This window comes from Scomber scombrus, chromosome 15 (genome assembly GCF_963691925.1).
Source record: "Scomber scombrus chromosome 15, fScoSco1.1, whole genome shotgun sequence".
Taxonomy (NCBI): Eukaryota; Metazoa; Chordata; class Actinopteri; order Scombriformes; family Scombridae; genus Scomber; species Scomber scombrus.
In genome coordinates, this window is record NC_084984.1 from 17845962 (window position 1) to 17871064 (window position 25103).

At 40.7% G+C, this 25103-nt stretch overlaps 1 protein-coding gene across 4 annotated transcripts in view; it reads right to left on the reverse strand.

Annotated features, from left to right (window-relative positions):
* Nucleotides 1–25103, reverse strand: part of grin1a (glutamate receptor, ionotropic, N-methyl D-aspartate 1a) — a 31673-nt gene that overhangs the window by 2126 nt on the left and 4444 nt on the right. The window contains exons 4-20 of one of the 4 annotated variants that reach the window (XM_062434457.1): nucleotides 18644–18706; nucleotides 17763–17860; nucleotides 16419–16540; nucleotides 15213–15387; nucleotides 14476–14620; nucleotides 13188–13274; nucleotides 12660–12795; nucleotides 12209–12336; nucleotides 10642–10806; nucleotides 9555–9673; nucleotides 9021–9133; nucleotides 8158–8306; nucleotides 7847–8004; nucleotides 7123–7284; nucleotides 6689–6798; nucleotides 6158–6303; nucleotides 3–78 (exon numbers count right to left, since the gene is read on the reverse strand). In XM_062434457.1, coding sequence (XP_062290441.1) covers nucleotides 3–78; nucleotides 6158–6303; nucleotides 6689–6798; nucleotides 7123–7284; nucleotides 7847–8004; nucleotides 8158–8306; nucleotides 9021–9133; nucleotides 9555–9673; nucleotides 10642–10806; nucleotides 12209–12336; nucleotides 12660–12795; nucleotides 13188–13274; nucleotides 14476–14620; nucleotides 15213–15387; nucleotides 16419–16540; nucleotides 17763–17860; nucleotides 18644–18706 — 2152 coding nt within the window. Of the gene's footprint in view, nucleotides 79–6157; nucleotides 6304–6688; nucleotides 6799–7122; nucleotides 7285–7846; nucleotides 8005–8157; nucleotides 8307–9020; nucleotides 9134–9554; nucleotides 9674–10641; nucleotides 10807–12208; nucleotides 12337–12659; nucleotides 12796–13187; nucleotides 13275–14475; nucleotides 14621–15212; nucleotides 15388–16418; nucleotides 16541–17762; nucleotides 17861–18643; nucleotides 18707–25103 lie in introns of all 4 variants that reach the window. The other 3 variants (XM_062434458.1, XM_062434459.1, XM_062434460.1) reach the window with 3 other exon arrangements.

The following is a 25103-nucleotide window of genomic DNA, read 5'->3' on the forward strand; positions in this document are numbered from 1 at the left end:
GGAGGCCAGGGTGGTACTGATGGACCTAAAAGAGGCTTTCTTTTTGGGGTCGGGCTCTGCTCTACCACTTTTCCTATCCTAAAATAAATATATGTAGAAACATTATTCATGTTCTCTGGCTGGGGTGATAACCTTGGTTTCAGTCTCACCCATTCTTCTCTTCCCAACCACAACCACCACCACCACCCGCCACCCCCAATGAGATACCTTAATTATTACTTTCTAAATAGAGGGAGGGTCCTTGTGAGAAAGACTACATCATTTTGTAATGGTAAAGAGGGAGAAAGAAAGGGATAAAGCCTGTTAGATGTGAGAGTGGAAATAGTCTGTTCAGATTGATATGAGGCCACTCGTCTACATTTTATGCAACATTGTCACACTGGAACTGCACAAGATGGCACAGTTAGTCGTCTAGAAATGTGCTGACACATTCACTCGGCTCCTAGAGAATGCATTGGAATGAGTGATGACTGACTAGTAAAGATGTCAGTGAGTGTGATACCTACGTTACACTACTTAAAGCATCTACAGTATTCTGCCTGAACGCACACTTTACAGTTCCAACTTCCTCGTTTCCACACACAAGCAAATTAAACATTGATCGACTAAAAGCAGGATGCCTAATGTGACTTTTTGAAAATATCTAGAACGTACTGGGCTACTCGGTTCTAGAAAACATTTTCAAATGCATACCTGTCATTAAAACAAAATTAAAAACAAGAAGATAAATGCTTTTTTTTTTTAACCAACGAGCCAATTTGGTGCCCTCCCTCCCTCCCTCATACCATCAGAGAGCCCCACAGCTACTCTCAGCACAATAACTGGGTGTTTGTGTGCAAAAAACTCATATTAAGGTATTCTTACATCCTGAGTCTCTAGAGAGGAAGAGGGCTGCATAGGGGGAGAAAAGAAAAATAAAATAAATTTCCATCCACTTGATCGTTATTACTTTAAAGAAGATCCTTAAGCAAAAGCCAAGGGAACCAAAAAGGGTGAAGATCTTAAAAATAAAAAATAAAAACTAGCAAAGCAAACATCCACATCCAAAGCCAGGCAGGTTATAAAGTCAAGAAGCTACGCGGTATCAGAGGCAGGAGAGCCATTAAAGTGCATATCAAATAGGGAAAACAACAGCGACAAAAGTCAGTAATTAAAGCCCATTGAAAGTCATTATACCTTTAAGGGGGTATAATGGAAATTCACCCCACACACAAGGAGATGGGATGGAGATGGAGTGCATAAAAAAGGAAAATAAATAAATACTTTAGCTGCAAAAACTATTCTTTCTGTAAGTTTAAGTGCAGAATAGGAAAAGAAAAAGGTAAAGATGCTATTTCTACAAAAGAAAAAGCGTCCTAAGATGTAGCGTTGGTAACTTATAAATGGAGGATGAGCGAGTAGTTGCAGGGGTGAGGCCCTTTTGGGAGGGCGGGGCAGTGTGGTGTGAATTTCAACATGCCATAACGTTATTATGGATGGGGGGAGGGGGGAAAAAAGAGGGGAATCATAGAATAAGTAAACACAAAACAAATAGCATGACAAATCAATTTTTGCCAGCACTGGCCCCGCAGTACATCCTTTTTCATCAGGTCACATGACTAGGCTCTTTTAGGGCACGTTTGTACCACCCATCAGCCCGCCAACCAGCACTTTCCTCTCAACCACCTGATGTCTTAATATCAGGTAGCGAGCAGGCTTTAGCTGGCGTGGCGGTTCGATGAAAGCTGGTTTTAGGTATAATGAGTATAATGTTTTTTTCCTGTTGGGAGATGACATCTCATGTTAGTAAATGGTGAAATCAGCATGTGGAACAAGAGCTTTTGTCTCGGTTCAGGAAAAAATCAATGCCCAAGTGAAGTCTCTGTTACCCCCCCCCCCCCCAGTTTCTCTTACACGTGTGAGACCGCAGGGGTGCAGTCTGGTCGCTCTGAGCCCTGATGAAGTGCTGCGTGTGCACAGTCCCGGCCATGCAGGGCATGCTGGGCCGTCAGATCAAGTGCGGCATCAGACTCGCCTGTTTCTCGTCGGAAACAGAAGCGAGCTGCCGCAGTGCATTGTCATTGTAAACCATCATCATCATCATCATCATCATCATCATCATCATCATCATCATCATCATCATCATCATCTCATCATCATCATCATCATTATCATCATTATCATCACGCAACAGAATTTCTGACACTTTGTTTCCATCGTAGACTGACAGCAGATTCAGTCTTTATCAGACAGTGCACTTCTGACTAACATCTGAACAGAGAAAGCTAGAAAGCTGGATGTGTAGCAACCAGTGATGTAGTGGTCAACAAAACACTGGGTAAACTCTCTGCACCATATTATAATAATGAGACAAATCAGAAACATTTAGTGCTACAAATAAATACAATGTAACTTTATAAAATACATTATAGTTAGTAGCATTAAGACCAAGCTGCAAAAAAAATGTATATATGAAGCCGATAAAGTGCATATCAGTACCAGAGCAATATAACACATACATTGGGAATCGGCATAGCGGCAATATGAAAAAATAAATGATACGCTGTATTTCTTGTTGTATAATTATAACTTTAATATGCACTATTGGATTTCTGTTAAATGTAGACTCAAAATGTCTGGCCAAGAATACGTAATATTGCCCGCTTCATCTGTCAGTGACGGTAATGGATTCTGAGCTCACACAAATAGGTTTTCTTCACATTTAAAGGTTTTTAATTAATTTGAACATGACGGGACTATTACAGAATGGTACGCCTTGTTGATGAAGGATGTCAGTCATGTTGTCACGCACACAGCGGCCTCTCTCACAGTCCTATTTAGTGCCTTGTTGTTTGGCTCGTGGCGGAGAAGAAGGAAAGCAGTTCTTTAATCTTTGAATTGGACTAAGTTTCAGCATTTTTTTAAAGAATTGTAGCTGGTGAATTATGCTCGTCTGAATCAAGTCTGCCACTTCTGAATGATCTTTCCATAATCTTTTGCACGCCTATTCGTTTACATTAAATTCAGATTTGAGTTATGTTAATGTAAATGTTAGTGCAGCCTAGTAAGATTGCTGTCATGACCGTTAAGAGAAAGTGACTCAGGGGCATGAGTGTAAAACTGCCAACACATTTACATTTATAATAAAGTGCATGTCTCAAAGGAGCTTTACTGTCATCTTTGATTGTTTAATTATAATATTATTCCTCAGTGCATACTGTGTCACTTTGACAGCTCTTAATTTGAACCCTGTTCATTTTCAAAATGAATATTGGCTGATACAAAATAACAACTCTTTTCAAAATGTAGTACTTACTGCATCTTTAATGTCCAATATTAGTACTTCATGTACACTACTAATTTCAATCTGTGCAAAAATAATATCATCTCTGATATATTACCACTCAATATCAATATTACTCTTGTAAATAATGTAAATAATGTCAGAATTATTTTATTATATATTTATTATTATTATTGTTCTTATTGTTTTTTGTACTTATTATTTATTGTTCTTATTCTTTTCTTATTGCTGCTCTTGTATTTTACTGTCTATCTGCTGCTGTAATAATGCAAATTTACCCATTGTGGGACTAATAAAAGAATATATTATCTTATCGTATTTTATCTTATCTTTATGTCCTCATTCATTACACATCTCTTACAAAAGAAACAAAATCTTATGTTAGTGTGGATATACATCCATTAAACACAATACTTTGTATAATGTAAATTATAAATTTAATGTAAATATAAAGATTTAAATCAGCTTTAAATTCTCTCACTCAAATATTATTATGTAGTAACTGAAATTTGGTAGGTTTACCCACACTACACCTCTGTGGCTACAGCTCCATGAAGCTGGATTATTGTAACCATGCAATGCTAACAATGCATGCGTCTTTATCTCTTTATAAAGCATTGTGAAAGCAAAGAGTGGTCATCAATGAACTTGTATATTTTGCGAGATCATGTCAGCCTGCAGACGATGAGGAACGTACTACATGGACAAATTTAGATTAGTCAGAAGTGCACGTTCTATGAGGATACGTCTTTGTGTTGAAAGGTGCACAGTACTACACAGCGCTTTGCATAATACACAAACCTGAGGCAGTATGAGCACATAATAACATTCAAACACACATACAAGCAGTCAAAATTATGCGGACAATGGGACTCCAGGTTTCAGTGCTTGCTGCACTGAGGAAGGAGGAGGCCACATAAACTGTGATCTTAGATTTTCCATCGTGATGAGTTTGTGTCTTGCATAACCAAGTTGTCGTTTTTAATTTGCGTAAATCAGATCATGGTGAGTAATCACATCAGTGCACCCAAACAGTATGAATAATATCCTGAATAATATTCACACAGAACAGAACAGATTGTATTAGCATGGCTTTGTGGGCTCTCTGTCTCTCTGCTCCTCGCATGAGGCCCCATTACAGCGGTTATGGTTAGAGCAGTGAAGATTGTGTAGGTCCGTTATTTTAGCTCGGGGGCCCACACTGACAGTCGATGAGCCAGATGAACATGTATGAGCTGTCTTTTTTCAGTGGGGCAGAAAAATTAGGGATCATCGCTGACATGGATCTAAAATGCGGTGGTCTACGGGCAGTTTAGTTTGTCCCTCTCCTTTCTCAGTGGTGCCGCCTGCCTGCCCACACCTGCATGCATTCGCCTGCTGAGTGCGCCTAGAGAACGTACATCCATATGAGGACGACAGTCGATGGCAGACACTCTTAGAAGGACATTGATTTGCTGACAGGCACTTGTGATTTCATACTGTACCTTCCTGCAGCCCTGCTGAGCTACTAGCTCTGGTTCGGGGCTTTTACAGAGATGCAGCAGAAAAGAGCCACATCACACACTCACAGTGACTGGCCGTTAAATGCGGCACCCCTGGACCTCCGATTTACCCAATGAGGTCGTGCAACCGTAAAGAGTAGGGTGTGGAAGTGGAGGAGGGGTGCCCCAATGCTCCAACGCTTCACAGCCTCGTTTGATTGCATTGAAAGGCAAATCATGTTCTTCATTGGCTGAGCGGAGGACCTTATAGCTTGACTGTAGCTCAAAGGGCCGGCTCACTCAAAAGAAGAATCTCATTTATTACTAGTGGTATGTAGCCAAGCAGATAAATGTGAACCAGAAACCTCCATTTTATTTGATTACAGAGGTATGATGGGTATCTAACCAACCTGCATGGCTACATATCACTAGCGCAAGGCGAAAAATATGTTGTTATGTCACTTGATTGAACTGACCCTTTCAATTGCTACCACCATGTTGCATGACGCCTCCGGCATGCGAAGATAAATTTGACTCTTGTCATATGTGTGCGTTACTGACACTGCAGTGGATAAGAAGAGGAGGCATACACACTGTGCACTGCAGCGTGGCGCGTTACAGCTATGCGGACAATACTACGAGAGTCACTGCTGTGTGATAGTGCCAGGGCATTGATTTTAATCTTTATGCTCTATTTGCATTGTTAGCTTCAGGCCGTTGTTGAAGGGAATCCATGATGACATGCTCAAAGTGCATTAACCGTACACTAATCATTGTTATTATTGTTTTTAAATGATGTTTCTGGCTGGACATTAGTTTATTTGCAAGGCTTTGCGTCATCTGACCTTATGAAGCGTATAAGCGCCACAGCAGCAGCTTAGAAAACTACTGGTTCATGCCATGGATGTGGAGTAGGTGAAGTTTTAATTTGGATGTCTAATATGGTAGAGGATCACCAGTCTGATTATCTTATTATTATTATTATTATTATTGTTGAGTAAAAAGTGAGCGGTGACATGGCGGTGGAAATGGCTTTGCTAATCAATTACATACTAATGAGGGGGTCCCAGTCACCGCCTGACTTCCAGAGGCCTCCTTAGTGTCCTGCAGGCACACACACACACAAGACACACGGGCGCAGTTGGCCTCTGGGAGCTGTTAGGACCCACAGGGTGGCCGCTCAGGATGCCTGATAGTACATGAAGGCATCAGAGAGCTTCTCATGCAGTGATCTGCAAGTCTGACCACTGCCAGCGTGAACAATTAAAGCCCCCTCGAGAGGCTGAAAGAGAGAAATCGAGCCCCACGAGAGGAGAGGCTTTGCTGGCTCGCACCCCAGCCCCCCGGCCCTTACACCCCTAGATGTGAGAGGACAGAGGTGGATCGTTCCTACCTGCAGGTTCTTCCTCCAGACGTTGACGGCCGCAAAGGCCAGCTGCATCTGCTTCCTGCGGGCGTCTTTATGGCGCTTATAGGCGATTTCGATGAAGATGAGGAAGATCCCTGCTGCTATGCCTCCAGCCACCAGCATGAAGACCCCTGTTGGGAAGGGACAAAATGGGTTGGAGAAAGAGTAGAAGGTGGAGATGTGTGAGCTGCTGGTCTACAACCTCCGCCGCTCCCCACTGAGCATGAATGCATGGTCTGCCTGTCATGCTCAGCGGTCGACCCGCCCTTTTTAATTTTTTTTCAACCCGCTCCTACTGACGACAGCGGCTGTAAACCACACAGTATTAATTGAAGACCACAACTGCACAAAGCCACAGCACAAGATACTATACGGCACACTTCCACAGAGCACCCACGCCGACACTAAAACAACGATTTTTGCAAAGGTATTGGACAAAAAAGGGCTACAGTACCTTACCACTGCAGTTTTTGTCCAATCACTTTTAACGGTTTCGCTGCGCTATAAGGACCATACCTGCCATGTTTTCAAAGGTGAGTGTGGCTGGGGCATTGCTCCTCGAGTCACACTCCTGGTATCTCACCCAGGTTTTATCTAGGTCTTCCATGAAGCCGTTCTCATGAGAACTGCAGGGGGTTGGGGGTAGTGGGGAGAGAGGTGACAAAGTTAAAACGCGGCCGCAGGAGGGAACACTCGAGCCGCTCACTCCCAGATAGCAACACAAATGGAACTGAGACAGCTACACAAGTGCACTGACAGACAGACATGAACAGACAGAGACAAAACAGACAGAGAGGGCAGGAGAGGGGAGATACAGAGAGATATGTGACATAAGGCGATGTATTTGATGGCTGTAAATGGTCAATACGTGACCAGGAAATCATATTGATAAGAAAGAAAAAAAGAAAAAAAAAAGTCATACGAGTAATGCAGCTTCGGCTGGGACAGACCTGAGAATGGCCAGGGACACATTCTGTTTCCAGGGGCTGTCCTTGCGCATGCCTATGCCAAAGCCCGAACGGAAAAACAGCTCTCCCGTGGTCACCAGGTCGCACTTCTGCGAGGCTTCAAACTCCAGCACCGCAGAGTCCCAGATGAAAGCATGCAGCTTGCTGTGGGGGAGGGGGGAGGGAGGAGGAGGAGGAGGAGGGAGGAGGGAGGAGGAGGAGGAGGGGAAGGAGGGGGTTACGGTGCAACAATACAATGATTTACATACACATTTACGGCTCCCACCCTTCTCTCTCTCTCGCACACCAGATCGTGTGTGTCAGTCAGCGTTTACCAGCAATCTCTACCGTTGCTTATGGCCCAAATGAAATCCAATGCCACATGGGTGAGGGCGCGTCCCCCATTGGATTCCCCCCATCTCAAAGATGTTCGTCTGGGTACAACCTGAAAAAGGGTGCTCCTTGACTCAATGTTAGCTCAACCTCACACTGGTGCCAGTGCTGTTGACACAGCCCTACCTGCTCCTGTCCCTGGATGTCTGCCTTGGCTGGGCGATGGGCCTGGATCATATGGAAGGCTGCAGTAATTCCTGCCGCTTCCACCTGGTCCGGAAGTCCATGTCCCCCCCCCCCGATCTGACTGTGCTGACCCTGAGCTTATATGTGCCTGACAGGTCAGCCCGGCCCGGCCGACAGGTCTGGTCGGCCCGGCCTGGCCGAGACTCACTTGTCGCGCACGGCCTGGATAGCCTCGGCAGCACTCTCATAGTTGTGCTTCTCCATGTGGCGGTACATGGTGCTAAGCTCCACCTGCCGCCGGAAGTAGATGTCCACGGAACTCTGCTTCACCGTGGCGTAGATGAATTTGTCCGATGGGTTTCTCAGCTGCACAAAGAGACAAGAAACAAGGCACAGTCATGTAATAACTGCTAATAACCTCCATTAATGTGTTTTTTGTTGTTGTTTTTTAAACAATTTTATGAATTAATCTCATAAATATCAATGTTTTTGTGTGGTCTGGCATCATCATCTACACACCCTTGGGTCATTGATGCCGGTGATGCGCTCCTCAGGCCGGTCCAACACCAGGAAGGCAGCCAGGTTGGCAGTATAGGAAGCCACAATGATCATGGCAAATCCGGCCCACACCATACCCAGGATTCTCGCTGAGAAGCTGCGCGGGGCGCCTGTGTGGTAAGTTCAAGATGTGACCTTTGACCTTTGAACTCCATATAACTCAAATCAGATCAGCTGTGTAGAGCATTTAGCCGGATGCTTCCATTTCTGTCAAGTAACAGTTATACCACTCCACACTAATAACCTCTACAACTGTTACTTCTGTTGCTACTGTTACAGCTGCTTTATTAACAATATAAAATAACAATATATTAATGATATATCAATGATAAAAACAAACTACTCTGCTTTTTACAAAACAATCTGGAACAAAAGAAATTACCGTGAACAAAAAAAATACAAGCCACTAAAATCAGACATGAAAATGACACTTTAAGACAAATGAAACAAGCAAAGGCAACAGGAATAAAACTGTTGAAAGACAACCAGCATCAAAGCCTGTCTGCACAATATGCGATGTGAAAGCCATTCATTTGTCACCCTCAAAGAAAAAGCCCCACAGTGTGGCGTCACCTGAGATATTTTTTTTCTACAAGCGTCTTGATTTTTGTCTTCATACAACTACTTAAAGACCAAAGTTTTCAACAGGAGAGGCTATTTATCACAGCGGACATGTTGGTTTGTCATAGTGGGAGCTGAGCTATGACAGTGTTTCTGTGGCAAATGTCTTCAGTGATTTAAAAAAAAAAATATTACAGTGTTCTGGGAGAAAGCTGGGAGAAAGCTAATCTCATAATTTGGAGACTTTCGTTTCTGTGTCTCACCTTCTCCGATTCCAGAGTTCAGCAACACTCCCCAGGAGAACCACATAGCGGATGATAAGGTGAGGGCATCTTCTTCTTCTTCTTCGCTGTTTACTTTAAATCTTCCAAATGGGCTAGAGGGAAGAAATTGGGGGGGGGGGGGGGGGGGGGGGGGGGGGTTTGCAAGGAGACACAGTGAGAAATCGCTAATAAGCCACAGAGAGTGAAAAAAAAACCTGGCGACCCCAGGCAAGGGAAAGGAACTGAAATGAGCGAGCGAAGCAAGAAAGAAAACAGACAAAGACGACGGCACAGGGACAGAGCGGTGGGATGGTTGGAGCCAATCTTAACCTCTCTCTGCTTTCTCGTCCACACCGAGGGAAGATCTGCGGCGGGCCGGGAGCGCATGTACACACATAGACGTGCACTCACTGATTTAGTCGTGAGTGCACAGACATGAACACACACACACACACAGTCACACAGTCTCACACACACACACACAAACACACAAACACACACACACACACACACACACAGAGGTCCTCCTTGTACCTGAACCGGTCTAGTAGGTAAAGCATCACCGCCACCACATGCACCGAAAGACCCACCAGCAGCCACAGTGTGCTTTGGAACGGCTGCATGAACGAGTCCAGTGTACTGCGAGGGATTTCCTGAAAACACACACCGCAGATGGTTATTGATTGATATTTAACAACTTTGATTACCTTAGTTTTGCATATTATGTCTAAACTTTTCAACCTGTGTTTATTTAAAACTTTTGCTGATCATTTTTTGCTATTTTTCAATCTGGAGCCTTATTTCTGAGTGGGATAAAAATCTTAAGCAAACCCTTGGAACTTGCTTGAGTTGTGTAACCCATAGTTAATCCACAGTTAATAAAGTAGCATACATTTTGTCACTCTACAATTACAATTTCATTTAGCCGGCGCTTTTATCCAAAGCGGCATACACCTGAGAGCAGATACAACCCAAGCAGGGATTGGACATTGTGTGGCAAGAGCTGATTGATTTGAAGCCATCGGTGCATTACCTTATGACAGATTTGCTGTCCATTGTGATAGATTACACACGAGTGTGGTAAAAGATTTCAATACCATACTGTACAGAAATGGATGAAAGCTATAGATCTAGAGCTAATAGATGCCTGAAAGTGTGATTTGAAGGATATATGATGTGCAGAAAAGAGAAGCAGTGAAGCGGCGGAAATCATGGCAGCTCCCCTCCCCACTCAATAACTCTTTTCAGATGAATGGTGACCCAAATGTCCAGAATGTAAACTATGTTATTGCTCATCATGTCATATACTACTGCTGTCCATATGAAGTCAAATCATTAGGACAGTATTGCAGTTACACATCTAACAAGCTATTTTTTTGTGTTTTTGTGCAAATATCATATAGAGCGTTACAGCCATACACTCATTTGCATATATCTCTTTGCTGTATTTAATATTTAGTGTATATAAACATTTCTGGGCCTTACTGATACAGCAGGTGCACAAGGCCTAAAAAAATGTGCCTTTATGGGTTTTTCGAATAAGAGCAAATTCACCACAAGACGACACATGTAACAACCCAGTGGCTGCTTAACATGACAAAGCACTAAAGGCTACACGTACCTTTTTAACCAGGATGGTGAGACCTTGATATTTAAAGGGTTTGGAGAACTCGATGTACTGGGCTCGTTCGTTGTTTATAGTCAGCGGGGCTACAATCATGTCAGCCAGGCCCCCCAGGAGCTCACCCATCATGCCATTCCACTCTTTCTTGTTACTGTTGTTCACCTACAACCCCAAAAGGAAGGTGTTAACATGAGAATCCGCTATAAACCCGCTGTCGACTAGACCGCACAATGTTTTTTCCAGGTTTTAGGATTTGGGTTAAGCCTAGTGGGAATATACAGAAAGTGCGAGGCATGCTCTACATCTTTAAAACTGGCTCTGTCTTAAAAGTGGGTTCACAGTTTTCTGTAGTTTAAGAAATCTGGTTAAAGTGTAGGATATTGTGCTCATGCTTTGACTATTTAACCCTTTTTTTTTGTCTGGGTTAAAAGTTCATGTTTCCACCGTGAAAATCTGCTCAACCAATGCAGGTTTTCAGTTGATCATGTCCTTTTCCCTCCCCTCCTTTCATTTCTTGTCTTACTTCTGTGAAAGTTGAATCTGTATTGGTTTGTGTTACACAATCATGCTGCCATTTTGTCCAGGACTCTGTCACAAAAGAGATTTTAATCTCGAGAGATCATCCTGATTAAATACACATGAAATCATGAATAATAGGAAATAAAATAAATGATGGGCTGCATGGTGTCGGCATTGCAGCTAAATAATACCATGGCATTAAAACATCGCTTTGATATGTCATGTTAAATATACAGTAATATATGCCTTTAAATGCGTGTACAGATGTGATACTGGTACGAGGAATGGTGAAAATGAATGGATATTGTTGAGTGACTGCAACACTCTAGCAAGATAAATGGTGAGGTTTAAGCCACACTAATGAATTAGCTCATTAAACATAAATAGCCTCCTAAGCACAGCAGAAAACAGACCCTTTCATCCAAAACCTACAGTAGTTGGAGGTGGAATAAATTAGAATCTCGCTTCAATCTTATTAAAGCTGTCAAATTTCACTGTGCGCACTTGTTTTGCAACCTATCAATACATGTTTGCATGTAATAAGCATTGTATATCATCAATTAGAACACATGTTTAATGTATTCTTTTTCCAGATTACATAATACAAAACTTGCTTGAGGTGAGGCTGACAGAAGCTTTGTATTGGCTTGGTACTTTTTTTCTCCTTTTTCTCAGGTAGATTTTCACCTAGTTTTATGCATTTTTTAATGTTTAATGTTCTTTCTACATTACAAATAATTAGCACTTCCAAACTTGCCTAACAGTTTGGTGGAGACATTTAAAAAGTGAAACTAGATAGATTATTGGCAAAGTCACCTCCTGGACATTTGACATCTGCAGCTTTATGACTGTTTAACACTTCAGCTTGGAATAAGTGAGATTACTAATGTTAGTGGAGCACAATAAAATGATTTAAAAAAACATTTAAGTCATGTAAAGTAATAAATGTGAGATATTGCATGCAACCTGGGCTTCATGCAAAGATGTACATTCATGCATAAAAACATGATAGATATGTGTATTAGTTTGTTAATGTAAAACTTACCCGCTCCTGAGTTCCAAATTTCCCATCAGCCACCAGATGAACCTCATAGGTAAAGTTCATGGTCATAGCCAGCTTGATAAGGAGATCAATACAGAATCCGTAACAACACTGCGGTACAATTGGGCGTCCTGTAATAAAACCAGCAAAGGTTGCAAGTTACAATCAATCCAGAGGGAATGTGTTAGATTGAATGTTTTTTGAATCCAAAGGCGGCGCACGTAGACTGAACAAAATGCATCACGCAGCCCCTCGCGCTCACACACTCAGACATCGCACTCAGCGCACCACGCACACATCCCAGCATCCAGACAACCACACACTCTGGATGGCACACTCAGCTACATGCATACATATATAGATACCTACTGCATATATATGTATGCATCTCCAGTGGGTGTTTGGCGGGTGCAGTAAAAGCACATTGATATTATAAACGTCCCTGATGTGTTACCTGGGATGGTCTCATTGGGCCCAGTGCAGATAACCTTTTTAATTAAGACTCCATTTAATGTCATTTCCTCCTTGCATGTTCCGTCCGGCATAGTGGGTTTGACATACACAAATGGCTCCTGGTGTATCGTCACTATCTACAACAGACGGGACAAAAAGCTGTTTATCACGTAGTCAGAGCCGGATCCGTTCTGATCCTGAGGGACTTCAGAGCAGACAATCAACAGAGAGAGAAATAAAAACCCATGAACTCCCAGATATACGCAGGGAAACATAAGTAGAGACAGACAGACAGATGAATGTAAAAATAACTGACAAGGATATAAATGAGAGGCTCTACGACATATTTGAAGAGATAAAAGTCAAAGCACATAAATCACTGCAGCCTTCATGAAAGAGGAGTATCTTCATTCTGCTCTGAGAAACAAACGTTAGCACACTGTCCAACACGAGCACATCAGCCGAGGTCCGCACTCTATCTGTGTAGACATAAATGTCACATCGCTGCAGTGACGTGAAGGCGTCGTACCTTTAATCGAGTGGACATCTGGAAGCCCTGTGGTTTTTCAGTCTCTCCTCCGGGCCAGATGATCTTCCGCTGATTGTTCATTACCACCTGGAGAGATGCCACACACATACACGGTATTATAGTTGAGTGCTGACAGAAGGCATGCTGCTGATGAGGCTCCAACACCGTGGGTGAGCATCGCTAATGAGTCAGCTTTATATAAGCACAGCTCAGCGGTTCTCTTATTTCTCACGTCGACCTCTGACTTATGTATCATACCTGAGGGTTTCAGGAACTTATTATCATCACGCCTATCGTCGGGGTGCTGAAGTGCTGATCCCTGCAGTCCGTACTGTTTGTACTTGGCACGGCTGCTGCATGTTAATAACCACCAATAGCTACAAATTGAGTAGTTTGACAAAACTGACAAGCCTATTATCACACAGCTTTTAATTGCATCTCAAACAGCTTTTTAGATTTAACTACTGTTTCATAAATTCCGTACAAATTGTGTGAAATAGGCGATCCAATACAGCAAACATGTTTTTTGTCATGTTATGGTGGTATGGTGATACAGTTTTAAGAAAGGATCATCTTCAAAAGACTTATGGGATGACATTTTTGTTGTAAAACCAAACCCAGATGATAATCCATGATGGGAATGTGCTTGTTTCTTACGTTTCATAACAGGCGCTAAAATCTTGGCTTTAGGCATCTTGATGTCTTAATTTGCTTCTTTTTATCCCTGTTTTATACCCTGTGTCCATAAATCATATATATATATCCTTTTCCTTTTCAGGTCCAATTGGTATCTAGAGTTGACTACAATTAAACACAGGAAATCTAGAGAAAAATTAAAGCATGGTTCGACCAAAGTCAAAATCTTAGCAAAATCACCTTGTAATTTGAAGTTTGTTGTCAGTTTTTAAAATAGCCTGGCTACTTTCTCTCCTTGCTCTCTTGGCATCCGGTTGTTCAGTCGTTCGACCAGTTGTAAATCATCATATGTTGGATAAGTTCCAGTTATAAACAACAAAGTACTAAACACCCCCTCTAATCCATCATGATAGACTGTTGTAGCATCATGTACTGCAGACTGTTTTTGCACAGAATGAGGACTGTGGAGTTGTCCTACATTGGCTGCATTATACTCTAGATGGAAAACTGGAGCGGCATGTCCAGTAAAAATAAAAAGAAGACTGTGTCCATGGAGGAGGTATGACATACACGAAATGAGCTTGAAATCCCTTTAAGATTTGTTTCATGGTTGTGTGAAATAGGCCAGATTTGCCGCAGGCTGTCAGTTTACCTGTGTTCCATTGTATATGCCGACTTGAATGAGTCGACTCTTCTGGTAGTTGAGAATACTGTAGTGGGCGTACTTCCTGTCTCCGTCGTCATTGAACTCCACGCGTCCAGTGAGGCCTTCTGGGTATTTAGACGACATCAACACCCTGTTGCGAAGCCAATGAGACTGGTTATACGTGTGAACGGGTGCATGTGTGTTTACGCATGTTTTGTCATGTGCGAGGTGTGTAACAACGCGCCTTGTGTGTCGTTCGCTATGAGGCTCCCAATTCGGTGCATGTGGTAAACTGACTGAATGAACACAGTTTTTTGTTGAAATTTTTATGAACACGACATAGCTGTGGTTGTTGAGCTAGGATGATATGTGCTACTGTTGTCACCACAGCTGTTTGGAAGCACTGCATTTAATACATGTTGCTCGCTCTTAAGTGGGTCAGTCGAAACGCAGTTGTTTCATTTGGAAATAAGGTTCATACACACCCTGGAAAACCTTATAAACTGTCATTCTATAAGACAGCTTTCAAGACATGTGCCGCATCCTGGAAACGACAAAAAAAATCACAAACTAAATCAGGAAGTGAGCAAACTTTACAAAATCGAACTCTGCTCTTCCTGAAATGAAAAATCTGGATTTGACATATCTGGCTAAATGAAGTCAGGCTTATAGATTCCTTTCATCAACTTTCTCATCTGTATCAGTAAAAACATAGAGCTAAAGCACTGCAAATCCAAGCTTACCGTTTGAAGAGAGGCCCCGTTTTCCAGATGTTGGTGTTGCCCACACATCCTCTCGGAGGTTCTGTGATATTCTCCTTCTCAAAGAGCTCTTGGATGGACTGAGCCACCACAGCCACCGCATCATTGATATGGGCCGACTCATTCTTCCCGTTGATGAGCTGGAGGCCGATCAGACCTGAGACCAGGTCGACAACAACACAAGACAATCACTGATCTGAGCCACCTGGAGTTTCTCAGGATCCTTTTGCAATGCACAAAGTGGGGGAAAAAAACTTATAGGGCTTCCACTTTAGACATGCTGAATAAAGGTCAGACATCAGCTGCATGATCCATCTTCGTTGCCTGTTCGTCTCCGTGACGATAAGCTCAGAAAATATCCACATGGTGTCATTTATGAGACAAGGCAACAGAAATAAATGGATCATTTTTTTATGATGTTGCCACTGATGACCTTTTCACATCATGTGTAAAGAGTCCCTTGAAGTTGGATTTTTATTTTTGTACCGAACCCTACCAACTAAGATTGGTGGAATCAGCACAAGCATAATTGGTGTAAGGACCAAACAAAAAATGCCATCAGAGCTAAAGTTAAACCGAGCAACAATCCAACTTCAGCTAAGTTTTCTGATTGCAACCGGGTCCGTCAGTCGTGCGGACTCCTTGGGAGAAGCCGCAGTGGAAGTGAAGGAGACTGGACATGGACAGGACAACAAACGCTCTGCGGGGGGAGGGGGTTGGTTGTGTTAAAGTGCCCGGAGGGGGGAAGACGCTCGACTTTTGTGACCACAAAACGATAAAATATTGTGAGAGACTTGTGCGTAAATCCAGTAACAGAGACAAGAAAAGCTGTTGTACCTTACCATTCTATCAGTTATCTGTTGCAAAACTCTCCCTTCATAATTCATTGGAAACCATTGTTCATTATTAATATGACAGAGTAGCACAATGAAGTTACCGTTGGATAATCCAGGACACACATACACACACACTAAAAACTTCTGATCACAACACATTTAAACCTTTAAACAGTCAATGCTTAAACCTTTAAATGCTAAACACACAACAAGCAGTTACTGTTAATCATGTAATGCATCCATCGTTAAACGGTTAATCTCTCTAATCCTGCGCGTGTTATGATTGGCCCTGCGAGAAGAGCCCGAGGGTTAACTCGGGTATTTCCAGCTGATCTCTGCCGGATGAACGTACCGTCTGGCGCCTCGCTCAGGGCTTTACCCGACATCTCCCGCTCGCCCACCAGCCACACGTAGCCCGAGCCCGTCATGTTGAGGAAGCGGGCGGCCTTGTACACGGCAGCAGCGTCTTCCTCACTGGGATGTTGAAGAACAATAAAAAAAAGATTTCAGACAGTTTTTTTACATTTTGTTTCAAGATGGCATCTTACTGTCATTATACAATAGAGGATTGTTCACTAATTTTCTATGGTAGCCCCTTACATGCTACACGCACAGGAAATGTATAATAATTATGAATTACAGCAAAATAAATTAGAACAAGGTAGAATAAAACACTTCAACAACAGTAGCACTGTAGGAATGAGGAAAAAGTCATTATATATACTACATGTGCACAAATGTGTGTGTATACATGAAAAATACACAAACACACACACACACATACACAAACACAATATCACTGTAATTGGGTTCTGGGCGTGCTTGCCATCGAACATTTTATTACTACTTTAGATTACACGAATGATGTGTCTTCGTTTTTTGGTCTATTGGCTCCTCATTTTCTGCTTGATTTTTGCCTTAATTAGTTTTAAAGCTTGACAAATTTTTTAAAAGCCTGAAATTAGAGTCACTCCTCAACTGAACATGGGTCAATGACGTTTTTTTGTGTCCATGTGGTCCAGTGAAATTTAAAGAGGTTAAAAACACACATGAATAACTTGCACATACTCACATTTTTTTGTGGAACCAGCCTAAAATTTCTGTTTTTAATCCATTTTTAGAGAATATATTAGAGGATTATGGCAAAAATGTCCAAGTGGTATAACCATAAAAACTTTGTACCAAATATTTAAACTTGCTTAAAATAAAACACCATATCAACTAGTTTGGCATGATCTTACATTATAACTTTTTATATTAAATAAAGGCAATGGAATACAATAAGTTCCAAATATTAAATTAAATCTGGGGAATCATGTCAATCAGGAACCATATCAGTTTTTTTAAATGAAGTATTTGTATAAATACACTTAAATACACTGTAGGTGGATAATAAATAATAATATAAAAAATACAAAATGTACATTTTTAAGAAACCTGATGCTGCTTTTAAAACAATTTATATTTTTGTATTGCTCATCTTGCCAACCCTTATTTGTCATTGACCCACATGCAGAAGCCCAGCTGGGTCCAGCAGAAGTTGAATTTCACCTTTATAATCAAAATGATCTTCTGACCTTGTTTTTTTTTTACTCAGTTCAATCTTGGGTGCATTTCTCATCACATGATAACTCTACTGATGCTCACGCTCAGATGCTGGTTGACATTTACGTGCAGTTCGGGATAAAGGTCTCACCTGGCGGACAGGATGATGACTCGGGCCTCCAGCTCTTTCGCCTCCAGCAGCAGGGCAGTTAAGTTAGTCTCCTGGCTGAACTGGAGGACTTTCTCTGCCTGTGATCGGGGCATAAGAAAGGTCAAGCCAGCTACTTTTCCCTACCGTAGACACCATGCTGCCTCTTTACCTGCTTGGTTCGAGCTTGAGCCGATTTTGTTTTGAAACGGGAGACAGAGATAAAAAGGAAAGAGCGATCCAGGGGAACCGGCTGAACTAAAAAAAAAAAAAAAAAAAAAAAAAAAAAAAGAAAAAGCTTGAAGGGAAAAAAAACTTTTGCATTTGTTCGCATGCAAACTGAGGGTTATCAAGGCTCCAAAGAAGGACGTGCATGTGTTAGGTAGGGGGGAAGAAGAAGGTCAATGCAACCAGTAACTAAAAACGGGTGAAGGGGGGTGAGGGGGACGTTTTCCCCCAACAAAAAAACTGCTGAAAACTAGGGAGGTGCTACAGAACAGGAGGAAGTAGCATCTGGGAAACGGTTTTGTCCCACACTACCGGTTCTCCACAAAGGAATAAGACTTGCATACTCTTTTTGTGTGTGAGTGTGTGTTCTGAGTACATGCATTCCTTTACTGAAGGAGAAAATGAAAATGATAAAAGCGGGTCGCTGTTCATTGATTTCTTTTTTTTTTCTGTAATGACCGAAAATTATAGATTTTTCATAACAAAACCATTCTTCATTTAAATCATAGGGAAATGTCTCAAAGTAAAAAATTAAAGAAAACACGTGCTACCAATAGAGGGACATTTCTGGGTCGGCTGGTGACTGGTTTGGGCTGGTTTCTAGTTGCTACGTTTGGAAAGTTGGTGGGCGGCGTGCATTGACCATGCAAATATACCTTAGGTCCTCGCTTGTTGTCATAGGACAGTTGGTCGAGGTTTTCATAGTTCCTTTTTTTATTCTGATGAGTAATGTGCACAGAGAAAATATGCAGACACAGAAAAATATTATAAACAGTTGAAAATGGAGGGCAGTAAAGCATTCCAACAAATCTCCACTTTTCTGCTTCAAATTGGGAGCTTTAACAGAGGGGCTTGCAAAAAACATCAGAGATGATCGCTTAATAATTAGAATAATAATGCTGAAATCATGTGTACTTGATAAAAAATAGAAGGAACAAGTCATTATCAGGGTTAATAATTTATTATACTTGATTCCTCAGTTATCAATGATGTTGATTCAGCTGAATCAACTGGATCTAAATGCTCTGGCTCCAGCAATAATCATTACTTTGAAATGACAAAAATGCAGCTTATGAACTCTTTAATCTTTACCATACTGGATACCTTATACTATTGGACACTGGAATCTTAACAAAAGAACATTGACTTCAAAGCAGAGCAGATTTTAAACACACCACAAAGACACCAACAAGACGAAACAGCCCATCTCCACACAAACAACACTATAGATCTAAGTTTCAGGGCCTGACCTTTAGTTCTGTTTACCATCTAGCAGCTGTAGTAATTATGACCTGGGGGAAGTGACACAGTTCAGAAAATGTCAGTATAAGGTGACTTTAAATTGATTTTGCCCCATTATGAGGAGGCATGTTTGGGGGGATGACTAATTAGATGACAAAAAGTAGATTTTGCTGTTGCTTCCCATTGCCAGCCAGAGAGAGAGAGAGTCATGTTTCCAACTATGAGTAAAAACTACCATAATGTTTTAATGCTTACTGTTGCCATGACAATTAAGGTTCCATAACTTTGAGAAAGTATAAGTTCACGTGATCATTTTTAACCCAAACCATGATCCTTCTCTAAACCTAACCAAACATTAACCACCATATAACATCATTATTCTTTAACAGTGATTTGTAACATTTTTGTAAAGCTGCGTATTACGCTCATTTAGGTCATTCTAGAGTGCATAACTGCAGCAGCTAGATGGTGTTAATGTAATTTTCTGAATTTTAGACCCATACTGTTGTTAAGTTATGTGGATGTGAAGAGTTCAAAGTATGTCCGCATCTTGCCTTCCTAAAAAAACAACTCAATAAAAAGGTGTGCCGTGTGTAAACTTGCAAATAAACTGAAATAGGAAGCTGATCATCTATCTGCTGAGGTGAAAACATTTTCACCAGCTCAGATGCACCAATGCCATAGGCTGCTGTTATCATTAATATTATTAACTAGTCTGACCCCACACTTGGAACAATGCACATCAAAAGCTGGCTAAATATTTTCATGTGTGCATGGAGCATTTTTATTCAACAGTGTAATTTAACCCAATCAGACAGCAGTAATTGAGCTTAAATCACAAACTCAAGTAAAAGAGTCACACTGTGATAATTTATCACACAATCTAATCCCCAAAAATTGACAAAAGCAGTGTCCTTGTTTCATACGACACACTAAATCTAAACACATTGATCCTGTAATGTGTTCATAACAGAAAAGTGTCAAAATGAAGTATATTACTCATATTAAAAACATCTGATTTTTTACACAAAATTGAGGATTGACCTGAAAGCTGCAAGGAATTAAAATTAATTGAAAATGTTTGTCAGGCAGCTTCAGAAAGATCGAAGAAAACAAAAAAAGCAAGTATTAAATCTTTAGAAAAAAAATGTTGCTTTCTATCTGTGATGTTTAATTGTCTTTCCAAAGTAGCAGTTTGACCAATGTTATCCTGTTAGTGTAAAACAGTATATTGATACGTTGTATAGTACCTGATATAACAATGTACTATAAGATGACATAGTAAATACTGTATCTGTATTTAGTATGTCGTATGGAATTAGGACACAACACAACATTCAGTAGTGGCTGAGAAGGTTAAATGCAGATTCCTCTGACCTGAGGCGTCACCATTTTGAATTTCAGTCCAGTATCTACGAGCGCAGACGCTCCGGAGTCCCGTTTGAGACAGGGAGCCATTTTGCTTGGAAGTACCGCAGCTCTCTGCTTCACAGGGCTTTTTTTTTGCACAGCTGCCTGGCCTCACAGCTCACACCTCAGTGCACTCTGGGTCTGCCTCCCTCCCCTCACAAAGTCAACACCGATCACTAAAAATATTCATACTGACAAGCAAACTCACAACAATGTCGACCAGAAACGCTTCCAATCACATCAACTGAAATCCTTCGGGGGCCTGTTATACAATTTTTTGAGTTTTTAATTTGAGTAATCGTGACTTTAAATGTTAAGAGGCAAATGTTAAATCATCATACTTAAGATTTTAAAATGTGTTTTCCAATCTCAACAAATTGTATTGAGGTTATGGTTGATTTCTCCTATTCCAGTAATGCATTTTGTTAAGAAAATGTTGAGAGGTTATGAGATATTTTAAAAGATAGAGGAATAATATCATAATTGTATGAAACTACCATTGAAATAAACAAAATGAGCAAAAGTATTTTCCATTTTTGTTGGGAAAACTAAAATATTAAGACAGATTTTAATCACAATCCACCTCAGTCATACAAAACTATCAACTATCTGCATTTAATACACAGTAACTATGCAGAATTTTAACATATACTGATTTTATGTGGCTTCAGTCTCCATGAGCATCTCTCTGAAGGAAAAATACTGCCTTTGTCTTTTTTCCCCAAGAGTTTTTCTGTGCGCTCTATTTTTGTATCCTCTGTCAGGCATTAATATTTCATGTTGTGTTGGTCACGTTTGCTCTCTGACTAAGTCCACTGTGTCCAGAACCTCTTAGCTGCTGGTGACAGTGATCCTCCTGTGACTGTACGACCCCAGTAACAACTTACCGCGAAGCTAAAAATACTATGTAAATGTACTGCATCTGTGTAACACAACAGTGTGATTAGCGAGAATAGCACCTCTCTCTTTTAATTTTTTAGCATCATATGTCGAAGCTGAAATCAAACATCATCTAAAAGAGTCAAAGCTGTTACTGCATTTTGAGTTCAGGTTTTGAGCTCACACAAACATGTAATGAAACGGCCGGGAAAGCTTTCATTATCATGCTGGTGTCGTGACACACACTGGATTTCATGTTCTCAGGCGAAAATGAGTTAAGTAACTGTTCACGGCTGCTGAGCAACCAGGGGGCCAAAAAAATCAGCAGTGTGAAAAAATGTTCTTTTTGTCTTATCTAAATATTTAGATAAGTAAATAGTAATAAGTAATAAGTAAATAAAGTACATCTTAGTGTTATTATATCATCTGCTTTTTTAAAGAGATTCTTTTTACATTCAGTCAAACAAGTAATATTCAACAGATAAGGCTGGCATTATTCTATATTTTTATTATTATGAAAAACATCCCATGTAAAGAATATAGTTAGTTAGTTATAGATAATTTCAGCATTAAAATGTATTTTTGTAACATTTCTACCAAGATATGTGAAAACCACTTTTATGATTTATCAGTGAAAGTCTATGATGTTTAGTTTGTAACTACTACAGAGATTTTTTCAGGCTTTCTGTCGTTGCTATGGTGGTTGCTATGGACGCTGCTATCACTGAAACCACATAGTTGCATGTTGTTTGAATCATTGTCTTTGCGTTATGTAGTTATCTGAGCTGTTGTGTTATTTGTGTTACTTTATGTAACTGAGGAATTTGAAGCTTTGCGATTGGCTGATTTCTTGAGGCAATGCATTTTGGGACTTGTAGTTGATTTAGGATCTCCAAGCGTTTTCATGTACACATTTTATTACATTCCCGGGGAGGGGTAAACAAACAGTTGGTGGCCATATTACAAAAATAAGATCCTAAGTCGCTCTTTGAAGGGTTGCATAACTCCTACCGACAAACCAACTCGAAAAACAAATTCTACAATAACAGCTAAACTATCCAAGGTGAAATGGCATCCTCATGATTTCTTGTCATCCTGATCATCTACATGCAGTATGATGTATTTAGTAATGATCCATTTTTCATAACCATAATTACAACCCTACACTGGAAACTGGAAGAACTACAAGTATCCTGATTGATTTGTACACTTCATTACAAGTTCTATGTTGCATCTCTAATGGGAACTGTAATTTTTAAATACATTGATATATTCTTCTAATTAGACGCTGGCAGTGTTAAACTGTGGGTACTTCAGGGGATTTTAGGGGGTAGGAAACCCAATGGTGTTATCAGATTTTAAAAATCGAATCCTTAAATTGGTGAAATTGCCTTTTTTTCCCCTTCTTTTATTATTTGATAGTACCCCCAGTTGGTGCCAAACGTTGACCACACCCACATGGCAGCTGAGGTCAAGACCTTTCTGTAATGATAATGAGTGATAACCCTTCAAACATGCACCGGCTCAGAGGTCAATATCTTAAAGCAGGATCAATGTATCAGACTGACATGATGTTACTCTCCAGGTTGAGACCTTTCCAATGATGTGGTTTAGCCCTACGGACACAACTTTGCTAATGCATAACTTCACAGAACCCCTTTGAAATTTCAATAGGCTACATATTCACGATGAAATGAAAAATAGATCTATGTTTTCAGCCCTAATGAGAGAATCTGTGTTGAAGATGATGCTGCGGGTATCTTAAAATGCCAAGCTTAGTGTAAACATACCTTAGCTGAAATATGAAAAATAAATGCTTTCATTTCTAACTATACTGTCCATAAAAGGTACAATTACAAATTATATTTATAGTGTGTGATGAAAGCAACAGCAGGCCAGGGTTAGGAATAGCATTATATTTTAGGTGGAGCGTTTGACTCTTGTTTTGGGTTGTCTGCTGTCAGCTTCATTCCATCTCAGACTGCCTCCAGTCAGCCGCAATCGCCAATATCTGTTGTGTGTGTTTGTGTGTGTGAGGGGGGGGGGGCTCCTTGAACACACACAAAATCTCAGCTATGTAAAATATCACAAGTAGCATAACAGCTCAGGTAACTACACAATGCAAAGACAATTATTCAAATGACATGCAGGCTACATGGTTTCAGAGATAGCAGCGTCCATAGCAACCGCCATAGCAACGATGTTCTCAAAATGTTCTGGCAACACCTGAAAAAACCACCATAATAACTGACAAACTAAACATCATATACATTCACTAAATACACATTGAATGAAGATTTAAAAAATAAAATGCACATTACTCAGGAATCCCAATTTAGAGCCCTTATTGTGAAACTAATACATTATGCTCTGTGGACAAATGTAACTACCACACATTTTGATGTGAGACTGGGTTGAAATAGTACATTTGTTGGGGACTATTTTCAGCTGTGGATTAATACACATTTGGTGCACTACTGAGTATTAACGGCAGAAGGATGATGTGTGTTGGACTGACTCAAAAGAAACTACTTTGCTTGTTTAAAGGTAATGAAAAAAATATGTTAGATAGTGCACAGGTGTGTCTCAGTAATGTGCTTTTAATAGTTTTTGCACAGCAGTGGAGGTCAGAGAAATGAGATGTATGAGGCTTTCAATACACACATAATACTTGTTAGTTCAATGTTGGTGTTATCGTGGGATTTAAAGATAATACAAAATGTATATTATATCGTCAGCCTTATCCTTTGAGTTTTACTGGGTTTTCACTTTAATTTCTGCTGCACACATTTTGGGAGATTTTAATAAATCCTTCTCAGGGCCCCAGAATTGTTCCAGCTGGCCCTGCAGTTATAATTAAATATATGCATGATAACAGCCTCATAGCAGAGAGAGTTGCAGCAACTTCTCTCAGCATTATGAGATTCAATGGAACTCACAGATGGGTTCATTTTGAGATCCAAACCCAGATTATGCAAACATAAAAGGACTTCCTGGATTCTCATCAAAGGCTTTCAATACACAAATGTTCTCTTCTCTTCTCTCTTGTGCAGCATGTGAGTCACTGCTTAATGATTTCCAACGCCAGTGCCGTCATTTAAACTGCATGGATCCGTTTGCAAATATTTCCTATTGGTTGCTGCTAATCAATACTGATCCTGGTCTCTTCATTTAAGCAGCTTTCACCTTAACCGTCGGCGCGTTCTGAGAATTAGACTCAGTTATGTGTTATATTCACTGTCTCTTCAGCGTCTGATTTAATTAAACCTCTGAATCAGGACTCATTTCACCCTGCCACACAATTACAGCAAAGATCCTCAGAGAGGAACAAGCATCACAGAGTATAAAGAAAAATTATATCCCTAGGTAATTCCATCTTATTAAATAGATGAAATAGATGGCAGTTGTTTTTTTCCCCTCTCACTCGCTCTCCGTTCCTAAAGGGCATGCATCGTCGCAATCTCAAGTCTGTTTTGGCTCACGGGGAATCAGCATTTCACTGACCCACATACACAGCTCAGAGCTACACTTAGAATGGATGCATCAGCGCTATTTGAAAAGGCAAAACCTTCTCCCATATCTTGT